Here is a 14,125-nt window from a genome sequence, read left to right on the forward strand (position 1 = left end):
TATTTCTTACTTTCTGGGGTTGAGTTTATATTACAAGTACAATACAAGTATAACTGGAACTCTGACGTTCAGCAAACCACAGTTACCTATAGGCTAGTTAAGACCAGATGGTGAACAACTAGTTTCTACAACTGCTACACTCAAAAAAAACTTCATTTGGCCTTGAGTTAATATTTCAAGTACAATACAAATTTTACTGACCTTTGATGTTCAGTCAACCGCAAGCTAGGCAAGAGCAGATGATGAACAACTCGTTTCTATAACTGTTATACTCAAAAAAAAAAACTTCATTTGGCGTTGAGTTAATATTTCAACTACAATACAAGTTTTACTGAACTTTGATGTTCAGTAAATTGTAGGCTAGGCAAGACCAGACGCTCAACAACTGGGTGTTACAACTGTTACACTCAAAAAAACTTCATTTGGGGTTGAGCTTATATTACAAGTACAATACAAGTTTTACTGAACTCTGATGTTCAGTAAACCGCAAGCTAGGCAAGACCAGATGCCCAACAACTCGTTGCTACAACTGTTACACTCAAAAAAGCTTCATTTGGTGTTGAGTTCATATTACAAGTACAATACAAGTTTTACTGAATTCTAATGTTCAGTAAACTGCAGGCTAGGCAAGACCAGATGCTCAAGAACTGGTTGCTGCAACTGTTAAACTCAAAAAAACTTCATGTGGGGTTAAGTTTATATTTCAATGCAAGTTTAATTGGAATTCTGATGATCAGTAAGCCGCAGGTATCTATAGACTAGGCAAGAGCAGATGATGAACAACTCGTTTCTATAACTGTTATACTAAAAAAAAAACTTCATTTGGTGTTGAGTTAATATTTCAACTACAATACAAGTTTTACTGAACTTTGATGTTCAGTAAACCGTACGCTAGGCAAGGCCAGATGCTCAACAACTGGTACAGTTGTTGTACAATACGAGTTTTACTGAACTTTGATATTCAGTAAACCGCAGACTAGACAAGAATAGATGCTCAACAACTGATTGTTACAACTGTTACACTCAAAAAAACTTAATTTGGAGTTGAGTTTATATTACAAGTACAATAAAAGTTTTACTGAACTTTGATGTTCAGTACTGGTTGCCACAACTGCTACACTCAAAAAACTTCATCTGGGGTTGAGATTATGTTACAAGTACACTGCAAGGTTAACTGGGACTCTGACTTTCAGTAAACCGCAGTTAACTGCTACAGTCAAAATAACCTCTCTTTGTCGTTACTAAAATTTTATTAAATCTATAGACAGTATATTAAACGAGAGGTGCATAGAGACATCATAATTTGGTCGTATACATTGGAGGTTATTCGCGATGGCACACCAGCTGGGACAAAAACTCGACAAGAGTGCGGGTGGGTCTACCCGACATACCCTGACGGAGATACGGGAAATCCTTTCCGTCGGTTAACATCACACCGTACGTATCCATGTGCAACCAGTCGCCGCAAGGAACGAACTCGTTGAGGAAGGCGGCCACCTTGCAGGCTTCTCCGCAACGTGGCGCTCCGCCCCTGCCGTAGGTTTTGGTGTCGACCGCGTGGTGCTGGGCCACCAGCTTGGTGAAATGATCCCAGAGGGGGAAACGCCACACTCGGTCACCGGTATGCATGGAGGCGGCCAGCATGTACTCCCAAAGAGCTTCCGAATTGCTAAACACTCCGCTTGCAGACGCGCCCAGCGAGTGTTTCATGTCGTTGGTCATGGTTCCTACGTCGACGATGAACCGGGGCCAAAAGTTCTGCGCGTAGACTAGGGCGTCCGCCAAACACAACCGGCCCGCAGTGTCCGTAGACTCGATCTTAAAATAACAGACAATATGGTGTATACGGGGTGAAAAAAATCCGCTTCTTTGGATGATTATAACAATAATATCGTTAATATGCATGCAGAGAACTATTATAATTATTTAATAATAATAACAATATACTTTATTTCCATACGACATACATTGTAATTATAGGACAATATCAAAATACACAGCCAATAAAGATACACAGCATTTTTAAAATAGCATAGAATTATAAATAACAAACACAAGTTGAAATGGACAAACGATTGTTAAAAAACGAATTAAAAAGTGCACTGGATAAGCATTCGTTTCACCTCAGCCTTAAATTGACCGCAGCCCGAAATCCGTCTCATCCCAGGTGGTAATTTTTAAAAAGTTTTATAGGAAGGACGACTGAGCCATTTGCTACCGAACTTAATTTATATGTGGGAATATCTAGGTTATAATCCTGTCTGAAACTTTAATCTTCATTGGTTGCACTCGTATATGTATACTCATTATAATTAGATTCTACCATCGTTACCGAATTTTGTAGGTATAGAAATACTTTTCTGCATAATGTTTCGGTTCAAAGTGTACGAATAATCCTTTTTTGGAACAAAAATATTTCGTGCGATCGGGGGCAATTACCCCAAGCACTAATAGCATAATTTAAACAGGACTGAATATACGAATAACAATATAGCAATAAAATACTATAATCGACCCTTCTTCTAAGTTGCCAAATGATAAAACAGTGTGTGGATAATTTTTTGAGAATATAGCCCACCTGATCACACCAAGAAAGACCAGAATCGAAATAATCTCCCAGAAATTTCGCAACCCGCTTCTCCTCGATGGTTTTATTATTACACTTAACTAAGATGCACTTATCTATGCCTCTTAGTGGGAAATAAATCAATTCAATTTTATCATGATTAAATATAAGAATATTTCTGTTACAATAATCAACAATATCTGCCACCTCCTCATTAGAGTCAGGTGTCGGCACCGCAGGAAACTATGTCATTATTAAAGATAGTAAATAATGCAGGCCTCAATATACTTCCCTGCAGAACGCCACTGGAAGTCATCTCATCACTACAAAAAAATTTCTTATCGTTTTGTTGTAAGACAATTTTTTGCATACGATCTTTTAGGAAACTCTATAACCATCCTAGAGCCTTGCCACGATTACCATAATGATTTTACTTAAGAAGCAACGTGTTAATTACGTCAAAAACTCTTTTCTAATCGAGAAGAAGACAAGTTGTTATCTAAAAGGTCACTTTCTCTAAAAATTCCAACAGCCTTTTATAAAAAGCTTTCTTCAAAATTTTTGAGAATATTGACAACAATGCTATTCCTCTATAGTTAGAGATTGTGCTTTTTGTATATCGGTTGTACGTAAGTAAGTTAACTGAAGTTACTTAAGTAATTGTATTAAAACACTTCAAAAAAAACGAAATACGTATACTAAGCACGTTAACTTTGAGCTGTATGTTCGAAATCTTTATAATTATTTTTTATCATTGTAGTAAGCTCTGTCAAGTCAATGATATTGAGATATACAAAACATACAATACTGAATACAAAAAAAAGTAGCAATAGTACAAGTATCATCTTACTTTACAGTATAACAGGTTTTTATTTAATTTTTTTTCAAAAATACCAAACAATTTGTGGCTTGTTAGATCTTCAACTATACATTTATGATTTTAAGCTGCCATAAAAAGGCAGAACATCGCTCGGTACAAGATGCACCATTTCGTTTAAGTTCTTAAGTTTCTCTCCAGAGCTTGGTTTACCATTTGGCCACAAAGGCACTAGAGATGTGAAAGGTGAACTAATGGTTGTGGATGATCTTCTTCCTAGATTTTTGTTATATTTATTTTCTGGTATTCATTTATAAACACGTTGGAATGATTTTAATTTGTATTCTATATCGCTGAAATCCGAGTCGTTCGGTAAGAAGCTGTGTCCTGAATTTAGAAAATTTTGGGTAATTGTTTCGAAATTTGGGGTATTTTGTTAAAAAAAGGAAAAGAGTCACTTGAACAGTTCTGTTTTGACCCCCACACGAGTCGCTCCACAGAAGTCAGCTTCCCCTTCGACCCAAACGTAACAAATTCCGCTATGAGTTCCAGCATTATATTACCCAGAGCTGCCTTTTATACAACACAATATTTCTGGGTATTCGTGGGGCATCTTAAACTTGTAGAAGGGGCTGAAGGATGGTATAAGAATTTCCTGCGATTTATTAAAAAACACTATAGGTATACTTCAAAGAGTGAGCGGCAATATGAGGAAAAGGGCTGAACCCTGAGTATCCTTCATGGTGGAGGACACTTTCATCAACTTATTATTGTTGTTATAACCTAACCAAAGCAACTACATACCCTTTAAGTTAACTTTGTTTTTGCAATGTTGAATATACACGTAAAACTGAAGATGTCTATAATTGAAAGCCCATCTAGCAGAGTATTTTCTTTGCAAACACAATAATTAACAATAATTATTAATAGTAGGTAGGGTTCTTTTTTTTTAAATAAGAGCCTTTATTATGTACCTTGTTAGGGTGTTATTTCATTAAAATTGTAAGAGTAAAAAGAACAATCTTTTGATGTTTTTTTTTATGAAGGGCATTAGAAGTTTTTTCCTTAAAAAATCACATTCACTTCACTTAAAAATAAACAAAACAACAAAAAAAAGTGCTTTTTATTTTTTTAAAAGCAAAAACCGTACTTTGGATCGAAAAATATTAATTTTAAAATTAAGAGAAATCAGTGACGTGCCATCAATGTCCGCCAAAATAGACAGGAATCGACCTCTATTGCAAAAGGAAGACCGTGGGGATGACGGTAGGTGGGATGGGCTACTGTCCGCTTACACAGACATTCAAGTTTAAGGGAATTAGAAAGAAGTAGAGGAAGAATCAAGAATGCGTCTCCATCAGATGTGGAGTCTGATCAGCGGACGAATCCAAGGGCTGCCTACTCTGCCAAGGTCCACTTGTCCTCTATAATGCATGCATGCATACCTTGATACTTTTCCCGTTCATGGCTTTGACAATGTCGCCGGGTCTCATGGCGGCGCAGCCCGGCATGTTCTCGCACAGAGGCACCAGAGCTCGCACGTTGATCGGTAGCTGCAGTCCTGCTACAGCCCTGCAAGCTGCCACTACGCAGGCGGCACCACCCATATCGCCGCGCATGTCTCTCTGCTTGTTGCATGGTTTGAGGCATATACCGCCGCTGTTGTACGTGATACCCTTGCCGATCAACACGACCGGTCTTTCGTCACGTGACGCTCCGTAGTAGCTCAGTTCGAGGAAGATCGGCGGCTCGCAGGAACCCTGAGCTACCGCCAGGAAGGCGAACATCTTCTGAGTTTCCGCCCAGCCTCGTACCTACAACGTCACGCGTTGGTTATTTAAAGGATTTTCGTTCACGTAATTTGTTGCGGATTGATAGGATAAAGTACACGAAAGGTAGCAAGTCAAGTTGAATCTGGGGGAGCGAAATATTTCAAAAAGAAATTTTGATCGATCTTGCTTTGCTTGGGACCAGCATAATTGATAAAAAAAATACTTAATAGTAGTGTACAGAGTACGAACAAAACGCGACAACACTGGAAGCGACAGAGACGGGACAACTGGAGCTGAACGCCGGATACTGCTTGGTGACGTTTTGTCCGACAGTACCATTTAAATGAACAAAATTGTAGCCATTGGAGTACAAATAAACCCCGACGAATGGGCGAAAATCATACAAAACATCTACAAGAAATAAATATCTGGGCTGGGATTTTGAATACCAAAATTATTGGACCTTGTTTTGTGGACTAAAATCTTATTGGAGCCGATATTGGCAATTTCTTCAAAATAACTAAATTCTTCATATGCCAGATGACAGGTTGGGCGCCCAATTTTGGTTAGTTTGCGAATACGGTATTTCTCAGACAGTGGATTCTTAGAGCGAGATCACTAGATTGGCCTGCAAGATCTCCAGACATTATTCCCCCTCTGAGGATAGTTGAAATCAGGAAAAACCGCAACATTTAGATGACTTAAAATTTTGCAAATTGATAGAAATGTTTCGTCTTTGCAAAATAATTTCTTCGACATGCTCCGTTCCATAAGTTTTGTCTCGATTTTAGTCACTGTGGGATCTTGGGAAAATTTTTAATTTTCTGACAGAAAAGTTATTATGACAATTTAAGAGCTTTACTGGTACTGACTGCTCAATTGTTAATTTCAAAATTAATTGAGTATAGAGTGTATGAAATGAAATTTTACGTAGAATTCAATAATGAATTTAGAAAAAAATGGTGCGCCAATTGGTATTAAAAATTACTTCATAAGAGTAGCTGATGGTGCAGAAGAATATTTCTTATCTTCATGGGGGTTATGTAGTACCATATGGCAAGGTAAAATTATGCAAAGTTGTAAGTTGAATTGCGTTTAATTTATCTTGACAACATTTTAATTAGCTGCAACTTTTTTATTTTTTGAAATATCAAGGCAAACAAAAAAACAAAACGTAGGTTTAAGAGCTAAGTTTTTTTTCCAAGTCACGTATAAAACAAAACACTATCGATTTTCAATATAAGCCAACATCATATTCTTTTAGTGTATAATATAGAATATCTTATTCCGATTACAATGAAGTAACACACTTTATATTTTAGTCCATTCGTTTTTGAAAAATCCGCACAAATTGGAAATATACCCTTCAAAAAATATGATAGGGTTTTATTTTACACGACACTTGGTAAAAAACTCTACTAAACCAACATTTCGTTTTTTGTTTACCCTGGTATCTCTAAAAAAGTGGAGGAGGAAAGTGGAACGCACGGTACCTTGACCTCGACATTGACCCCCGACTTGCACAGCACTTCGACGGCGTTCTGCGCAAAAGATGTCGGCGTCATCAGATTGGCGGGAGTGTCCATTAATTGCCGAGCGAGGTTCTGCGCGGCCGCCTTCTGCAGTCCGATCTGCCAGCCGGTCCAGTCGCAGTCGTCGTATAACTCAAGCTGCGGAATAAAGATCTGGTTCTTTCTCATCTTCTTCTCCTGGTAGAGCCACACGCCCAAAGCGGAACCTTCGGCCGCGGATTCCGCGTGTCCGAAACTCTCCACGTAAATCTTCAGCACTTGCATTTTCTGCAGGACCTTCGAGCCCTGCGCTGCGGCCACCCTGATCGCTTCCTTGCCTTCGTCCATTTGCTCGAACACGTCGTAGCCTTGACATTCGCGGCCGAGTCCGACGACTGCCACCGAGTTGAATTCCTCGTCGAGGTTGAAAAACAACCGGATCTCGCCCTGTTCCGGCGGTTTGCCGCCATATTGGATCAGTTCGTACAGTCTGCCGCACACCATCGCGTTGTACCTGTACAAACATGCGTAAACATGTCTCACACGATAAATGGAAGGCCCTTTACCCTCACTGAACCCTAAGGACCCCTTAGTGTTATTCATATATTTTGACACCCATCTGCAGGATTCAATTTTGAGAGACAGGAAAAAAGTGTGAATATAAAAGTTTGATGGTTGTTGCTCTATTATCTTATGCAAATGTCAGAAAAAACAAAGGACTATCGCAAGCTGTCAAAATGACAGCAATATCATTTTCTTTAAACGGAATGCCCGATATATTATTAGCTTAAATCGCAGATCTCGTTTTCCTGATTTCAAAAACATTTAGTTTAATGACATTTCATTTAGCCGTTTTTGAGATATTTCAGTTTAAAAATATTTATGATTAGATTTCCGGACATATTATTTAAAAATGGTCAAGGCTGCCTTGATAGATTTTTAATTGTATTCAGCAAATCTGAAACTTTTACAGTTTTTGTAGATGGTTCTAAGACTACTTTAATCAGAAATCCATTTAGATTCCAATTGTTGAAAAAATATTCGGTGTCTTGGCCTCTTTTAATTGCACAAAATATTCAAAAATTTTGAAACATGTAGTTTGACCGATATTTTAGGGCACTATTTTCGCGATGTTAACATTTGATTTGAAAAAATGTTTTTCAATATGCAAGTTAAGCTTTTTTACTCAAAAAATAGAATAAAATCGATATATTAAAACATGTAACGCATTTTTTCCCTAAATAAAAAATATCCATGGTGCGTCAAAAAATAGATGTCCGTGCCAGATATTTTAAATACTTTTTATGAATTAAAATTGAAATGAAGTAAAATGAATTGAAATTGAAAACGCCAATTGGTTTACAACCCTTTCCAAAACTTTACTCAGAATATTTTTATTAATTTGCATTATTTTAAATTTTAAATCATAACAATTTTTTTGATTTTGAACTGTTGAACTATATGAATCACGCGTACAATTTGGCACAGAATTTAAAAATGTTCAAACACAAAAGTTTGAAGATCGTTGCTCTATTATCTTAAGCAAATGCAATAGCAACATCTTTTTTTTATCTACAGAATGCCCTACATATTCAATCTTAGATCTTTTTTTCCTGGTTTTAAAAACATTAAGTTAAATAACTTAAGATATTTCAAATTGGTTATATTACAATATTCAAATGGATGTAATGTTGCAAGGGTTAAAACCGAATATCTACAAATATATCGGGATGAAAAGTTATGTTTAAAAGATATAGATTGTTATTGTGTTATCACAGCTGTAACCGAAAGTTTTATACAAGCAACGATGTTCATAGTATTAAAAATCACGTATATCCAAACAATTTTAATTTCATTTATTTAATTAAAAGTTGCAATCTAGCTTAATTATTGCTTTAAGATTATTTTTTATTATTTGTTTTATTAATATTATTTTTATAGGTTATTTTTTATTTTTGTATTATAATATATTATTATATATTATTTTTTATTTAGATTTTTTTAAAATGGTTCACATATATGGTTTACTATTGCAATGCAGTACCTTCCCGATTATCCGAAATAATGTGGACACATATATCATTAGATCGACTGAAGGACATTTACGAAATATTCTACTTGAATTTATGACTTTATTTAAAAAAAAAATGTAACGTAAAATCGAAAATAGGTATCTTATTTTTAACCTACTGTCTTAAAAATTATGTAGCTTTTAACAGCGCTAGTTTAGTACTGCTTCCGTTTTTGGCCGTTTGGGCTTTTGTTAAAAAGAACATCCGCCGCACTTGCATTTTCTTGTTGTTCTGGATAAGTTAACGCTTTCTCCTAGGCCGCTAGTCCTTCTGAGTGTGAGATTTTTAGTGTCAGTTTTAGTTTTAGTCAGTATTTATTTCAATGGCATTTTGGTAAATACTTTTCTTGGTCGTCTTTAACCATTCACAAATTTCTGTTTCTGTATTTTGATGAAAATTTGCTTTAAACTTTCATCATATTTAGACTCTGCATCTATGGAACGTTCTTGCATTGAACCAGTTTTTCCAGAGTTTTACCATTCACTGCATTCCAAGCTGAAGTTATCCAATATACAATATCTCTCTTTTTTTTTTAGACATCCAATAAGATGGGCACCCGCATCTACTTCTTCCGAAATATGCTTCAATAGCAAACGGCTGGTCCATGGGCTGAATGAAACATGTTGCAGCAGGAGAAAAAACTGCAGGAAGGCTCATGATTTCATGATTTTGCTAACTTATCGTTACATGGTATTTTGTGTCTCCCAAAAGCATTAGCGTATGCAAGAACATTTCTTTGCTTTGCTTTGTAACCAGGTGTTCCAGCTTTTGTTTTTGAAGACAACATTTTATACTTCAAGCCGGTTCCGTAGATCTGGTCTGGTTGTGAAACATTTTCTTTCACAAGCTTCGTAAAATTATCTGCAGCCAATTTTTTCTCACAAACTTGCAGTTGATGTACGCCATGTCTTTTTTTCCATCGGTCTAGCCATCCATGGATTGCAGAAAAACATCCAAGGACAAATCTTCGCCTCGCCATAAAAATAAAAAAAATATTTTTTCGTATTCACCACTTTTCGTTCACCATTTCGCAAATGCAAGATTTTCCTGCAAGCCGATAACAACGCGTTTAGAGTCATTGTTCCAGCGCCGCATTTTGTAAAATATTTCAAAATAAAACTACTATTTTTAAGATTACAACAGATACTCTAAACAAAACAATTAGTAGTTAATTGGCAAGCTTCCGAACTTTACTGAACTTTCTAGACCTTATTTGTGCACCACATTTCTTACAGATTGTAAAAACAATACCTTTCGCCGGTAGGGGTTAACCGTCCCGGATCGTAGATGTCGTCTGGGTTGCTGTACATACCCAGCACCAACCCCTTCAACTTGTTGGCCCTACAGGGGTGGCTTTCATCGGGCGGCGGGCACCCGATCGCCAGGGGCGGCGGGCTCGTCATCCTGCTGGGGCCTTCTGCGAAATTCCTCATCGACAAAACGTCTTTGAACGCCCTAAATCGATTTGCTATGCCCTTGCGTAACCACAGGGCCATGTCTCTGGCGCGATGGTCGACTCTGTTAATTACTTACGATTTAATTTTATTTTTGAAAAAAACGTCAAAACTTTGAAAGACTTTGTTGTTTACTGGTTTCCATGGATTCGAAGTGGGAGACGAAGAACCGTCGAATCGAGTCTTCGAGCAGCGGCGTAACCGCATGGGGCTCAGGCATATCATAATAATCATAATAATAATAATAAATAAGAAAAAAAAAATAAACAGATTGAGGGCGAAGAGACCTATAGGTATTTGAGGATAGAAGAGAGCCAGTTGAACAGCAGCAGGACAATTGGCAATTCCCGCTCTTTTATACAGCTTTGGAGTGACAAATTGCATCACCCACAAGCTGTTACTCAACGTCTATATGTGTCTAGGAAAAATGACGGCAGAGATTGCAACAAGTTGAAGCTGCCTATAAAGCTACTATACTCAGTCTATCTCACTATCTCGAGAAAGAACCTAATAAGTGTGTAGAACTTATAAAAACAGGTGACAACCTATTCCCTAAACATACGTCTATAAGTAAGGCGGTAACGCAGATCAGGGCAGAACTGGATATAGAAATGACAGATGTAAATCAAGAACCAAATTGGCTATATAAAAAGTTACTAGCGGATAAAATCAATGAAGAATTGCAGCGAAAAGCAATGCACGGCCAATATCCATCACAGGTGCTCAACAACCAATCCGTCCACAAAAAAATAGTCTGAAATGGCTTACCCGTGCTACATTTAAAGGAGAAAATGAAAGTTTAATTATAGCGGCTCAAGATCAAGCTATTAATAACAAATATTTCCCCAAAAACGTGATCGGGCAACATATTGAATCAAAATACGGAATATGCAAAGAACAGGATGAAACAATTCACCATATCATCTCGGCATGCCCGGTCTTAGCAAAGAGAGAATACATTGAGAAACACGAGGGGTTTGCTACATTGGTCTATTACAAAATTTCCAAAAAATATGGGACGGATGTAACCAGAACGTGGCACCTGCAATCAGCAAGTTATAACGGATCGCAGAATTAATGCGATTAAACCGGATATAATTGTCAACGATGCCCAATGTAGTAGATGTAGTAGATGAAAGGTGCGAGTACTTTTAATTAAATTTAGGAACGGCCATCCATAGTAGTGCAACCGAGAGGACCACGCTTCTACGTCACGAGTATGGTAGAGGATTAGTAGATATCGGTAAAGAGCGAGACCAACAAGTTGTAAATCTTCGACGCTACTTCTACAGGAAAACTGGGGATCCAGAACTTCATAGTTTCATAGAGCTATATGGCAAATAGAAGCCTTTACTCCAATAGATACAGATACAAAATTGCAAAATTGGAGAGAAAAACGCATGCAGGGGAGACACCAAAACGAGATTACGCAGAAACATGTTGACAAAGCAGTGCCGTACTGCTGGCTAATCTCTGGACAGATGTTTCCCGAAACAGGACCAGCTTAAGCTAAAGTTACAGACCGGGCTGTTAGAGATGCTGTAGGAAAAAACCTATACCAAGAGATAGCATTGAAGCTACAGCTTTTACAAAAAGAAAGAGTCCCAAACTAGAATTATAGTCCAGAGCCTATGCGATTTCAAACACTAACAACTTGACTGAGAAGATTGCCAAATATAGACAGTTAGAAGTACGGCTACAGAGACGATGGCAAATGAACACCGTTATAACAGTTCCAATCATTACGTCAACAACTGATGTTATACCAAAGAACCTGTTGAAGGGTATTAAAGAACTTGGAGTTGAGAAATGCAGAAGGTAGTTTACGGCTCAGAACAGCAGAGGTCGCCATCATGGGCCTGATAACATGGAAAATGATCCAACAGAGCTTAAGCCCTCTGGTGTCTAAGATACCTGGGATAAGTAAATGTTTCCTGTAGAGGGAGTGCGAAAGAGATAATAATAATCATAATAATAATGATAATGTAATGGCCCCACAAACAATATCTCTGGACAACATCCGCGGAGCCCTGCGGACGGCTTCTTAGTGGAAGGCGCCAGGACCTGCAAAGATCCAGAACTTCTGGTACAAGAAATTCAATATAATTTGGCAAAGACCAGCGACTTCTTCAATGAGATACTTCAGAATCCAAAGACTCCACGAGACTTCATAACCCCAGGTGTCACGTATCTACTCCCCAAGACAGAACAACCATCTGAAAACCCATCCATGTACAGACCTATCACGTACCTCCCTACACTATATAAGATCTCAAGAAGACCAGAAGAGTAGCAGGAAAACTCGGCGCATGCAATGAAGAACAAAAAAGATATATACAGTGCCTACCAGTGACTACCAGAAAGCTTTTGATAGCGTCCCTTATGCGTGGTTGTTGCATAGACTAACGTTCTACAAATGATGATGAGTAAATCGGAGAAGATCGTCAGCATAAAGAGCTTGGCAAAAGTAAAGCCCATATTAAATCCACTGTCCACTGCTGTATTATATCAAGATTATATCAAGCTGTTCTCGGCTGCATTTCACCCTTTTATTTATAGACTTCTTAATACGCCACTCTAAACAGAAAATTACAACAAGAAACTTAATGTCATTACACAAATGGGATTGAGCAACGGCTACAATCAGTCCGTTATCGATAAAATTATACATAAAGAACAAATCCAGACAACAGTAAACTCTTTTATCCGAAATCTAATTCGAGTCCTTACCCTAAACTCGTTGTTTAGATTACAATTAAGTCTCACTTTTTTCATTTCTCTTTTAAGACGCAAATATTTATGTACTTGCAGCGGTTTTTGCTTAAAGCGACTAAGCTAAACAAAAAAAAAAAGAATATAAACGAAGCGCATGACATTATGAGGATTAAGTTCGTTAAGACGCCGCTATTTAAGACCTGCAAACGTCGCTTTTACTACCCTTAAAGTTTTCCGCCGCGATTTCCCGACGAGTTAAGAGAGCTCGTTGGAGAATCCGCTACGTTTAATTAAAACCAAGCTAATCGCTTAAAAACTGCTAATTAGCGAGTGCGTTTACAGTTAAACTGGATCGTCGTGTTTGCGATAATCTCGTTCCGTTTAAAATTTTCCAGATAATTTAATTTCCAAAAACTCCACGGGCGAGAGAACCGAGCGTTGCCATGGTAACCCGCGGGAAGATATAAATGATGTCCGTATTTTTTACTGGCCGCTGACCTTAGCAGTAACCGATGTTTCCTATCCAGAAGCCAACGGTTTAGGAGGTATATAAACGATTCGACGTTTTGAAATTAATGGCTTCAACGGACGTAGATATAAATATTTACAATTCACCTCCGATTGCCAGCGTTGCAAGCGCGATCCCGAGCTTTATACGTTCTTCACGCACTATTCGTTTTAATTGATGTTAAGCCATTTAGCCGCCACTTAAGATGGAACATCTACGTTAGATGTACCGCGAATACGTCATAATGAGATAACAGCAAAGTAATAACTTTTCAAAGAAACTTCCAGAGGCTACTGTAATAACTTTTACAAAACTCAGTGCTAACGTTTTCCGACATCGTAATCCTAAAAACAGATAAAGGAAATGCTACAATGATCATTAATACAAATGAATATCAGGAAAATATTCAAGATATTTTTACATATGGATCATATCGTCCACGTAAAAAAGATCCTACGTCATCTATGGAAAGCAACCTTAAACCGGTTATTAAGGCTTCTTGGCCTCATGGTCAGGAATCCCTAATAGATTTTTTTAGACATTTAAACTCTATACGCCCTATCATACGTTTTACTATTGAAATAGAAACTAATAACAACCATTCTTAGATATTTTTATCAATAGAAAATCAGACCTCACATTTGGTCATTGTGTTTACAGAAGACCTACGCACACAGACCGATACCTTAATGCATGTTCACATCACCATC

At 37.6% G+C, this 14,125-nt stretch overlaps 1 protein-coding gene across 1 annotated transcript; it reads right to left on the reverse strand.

The window, feature by feature from the left end:
- Positions 1 to 816: 816 nt before the first annotated feature.
- Positions 817 to 10,319, reverse strand: LOC132698028 (cytosol aminopeptidase-like). Its single transcript, XM_060663863.1, has 4 exons — positions 9,990 to 10,319; positions 6,649 to 7,180; positions 4,829 to 5,197; positions 817 to 1,818 (listed from the first exon to the last, which is right to left on the reverse strand). The coding sequence occupies exons 1-4, from the start codon at positions 10,232 to 10,234 to the stop codon at positions 1,324 to 1,326; spliced, it is 1,641 nt and encodes a 546-aa protein (XP_060519846.1). The 5' UTR covers positions 10,235 to 10,319; the 3' UTR covers positions 817 to 1,323.
- Positions 10,320 to 14,125: the final 3,806 nt, after the last annotated feature.

This window comes from Cylas formicarius, unplaced genomic scaffold, assembly GCF_029955315.1.
Source record: "Cylas formicarius isolate icCylForm1 unplaced genomic scaffold, icCylForm1.1 PGA_scaffold_2__14_contigs__length_35257938, whole genome shotgun sequence".
NCBI lineage: Eukaryota > Metazoa > Arthropoda > Insecta > Coleoptera > Brentidae > Cylas > Cylas formicarius.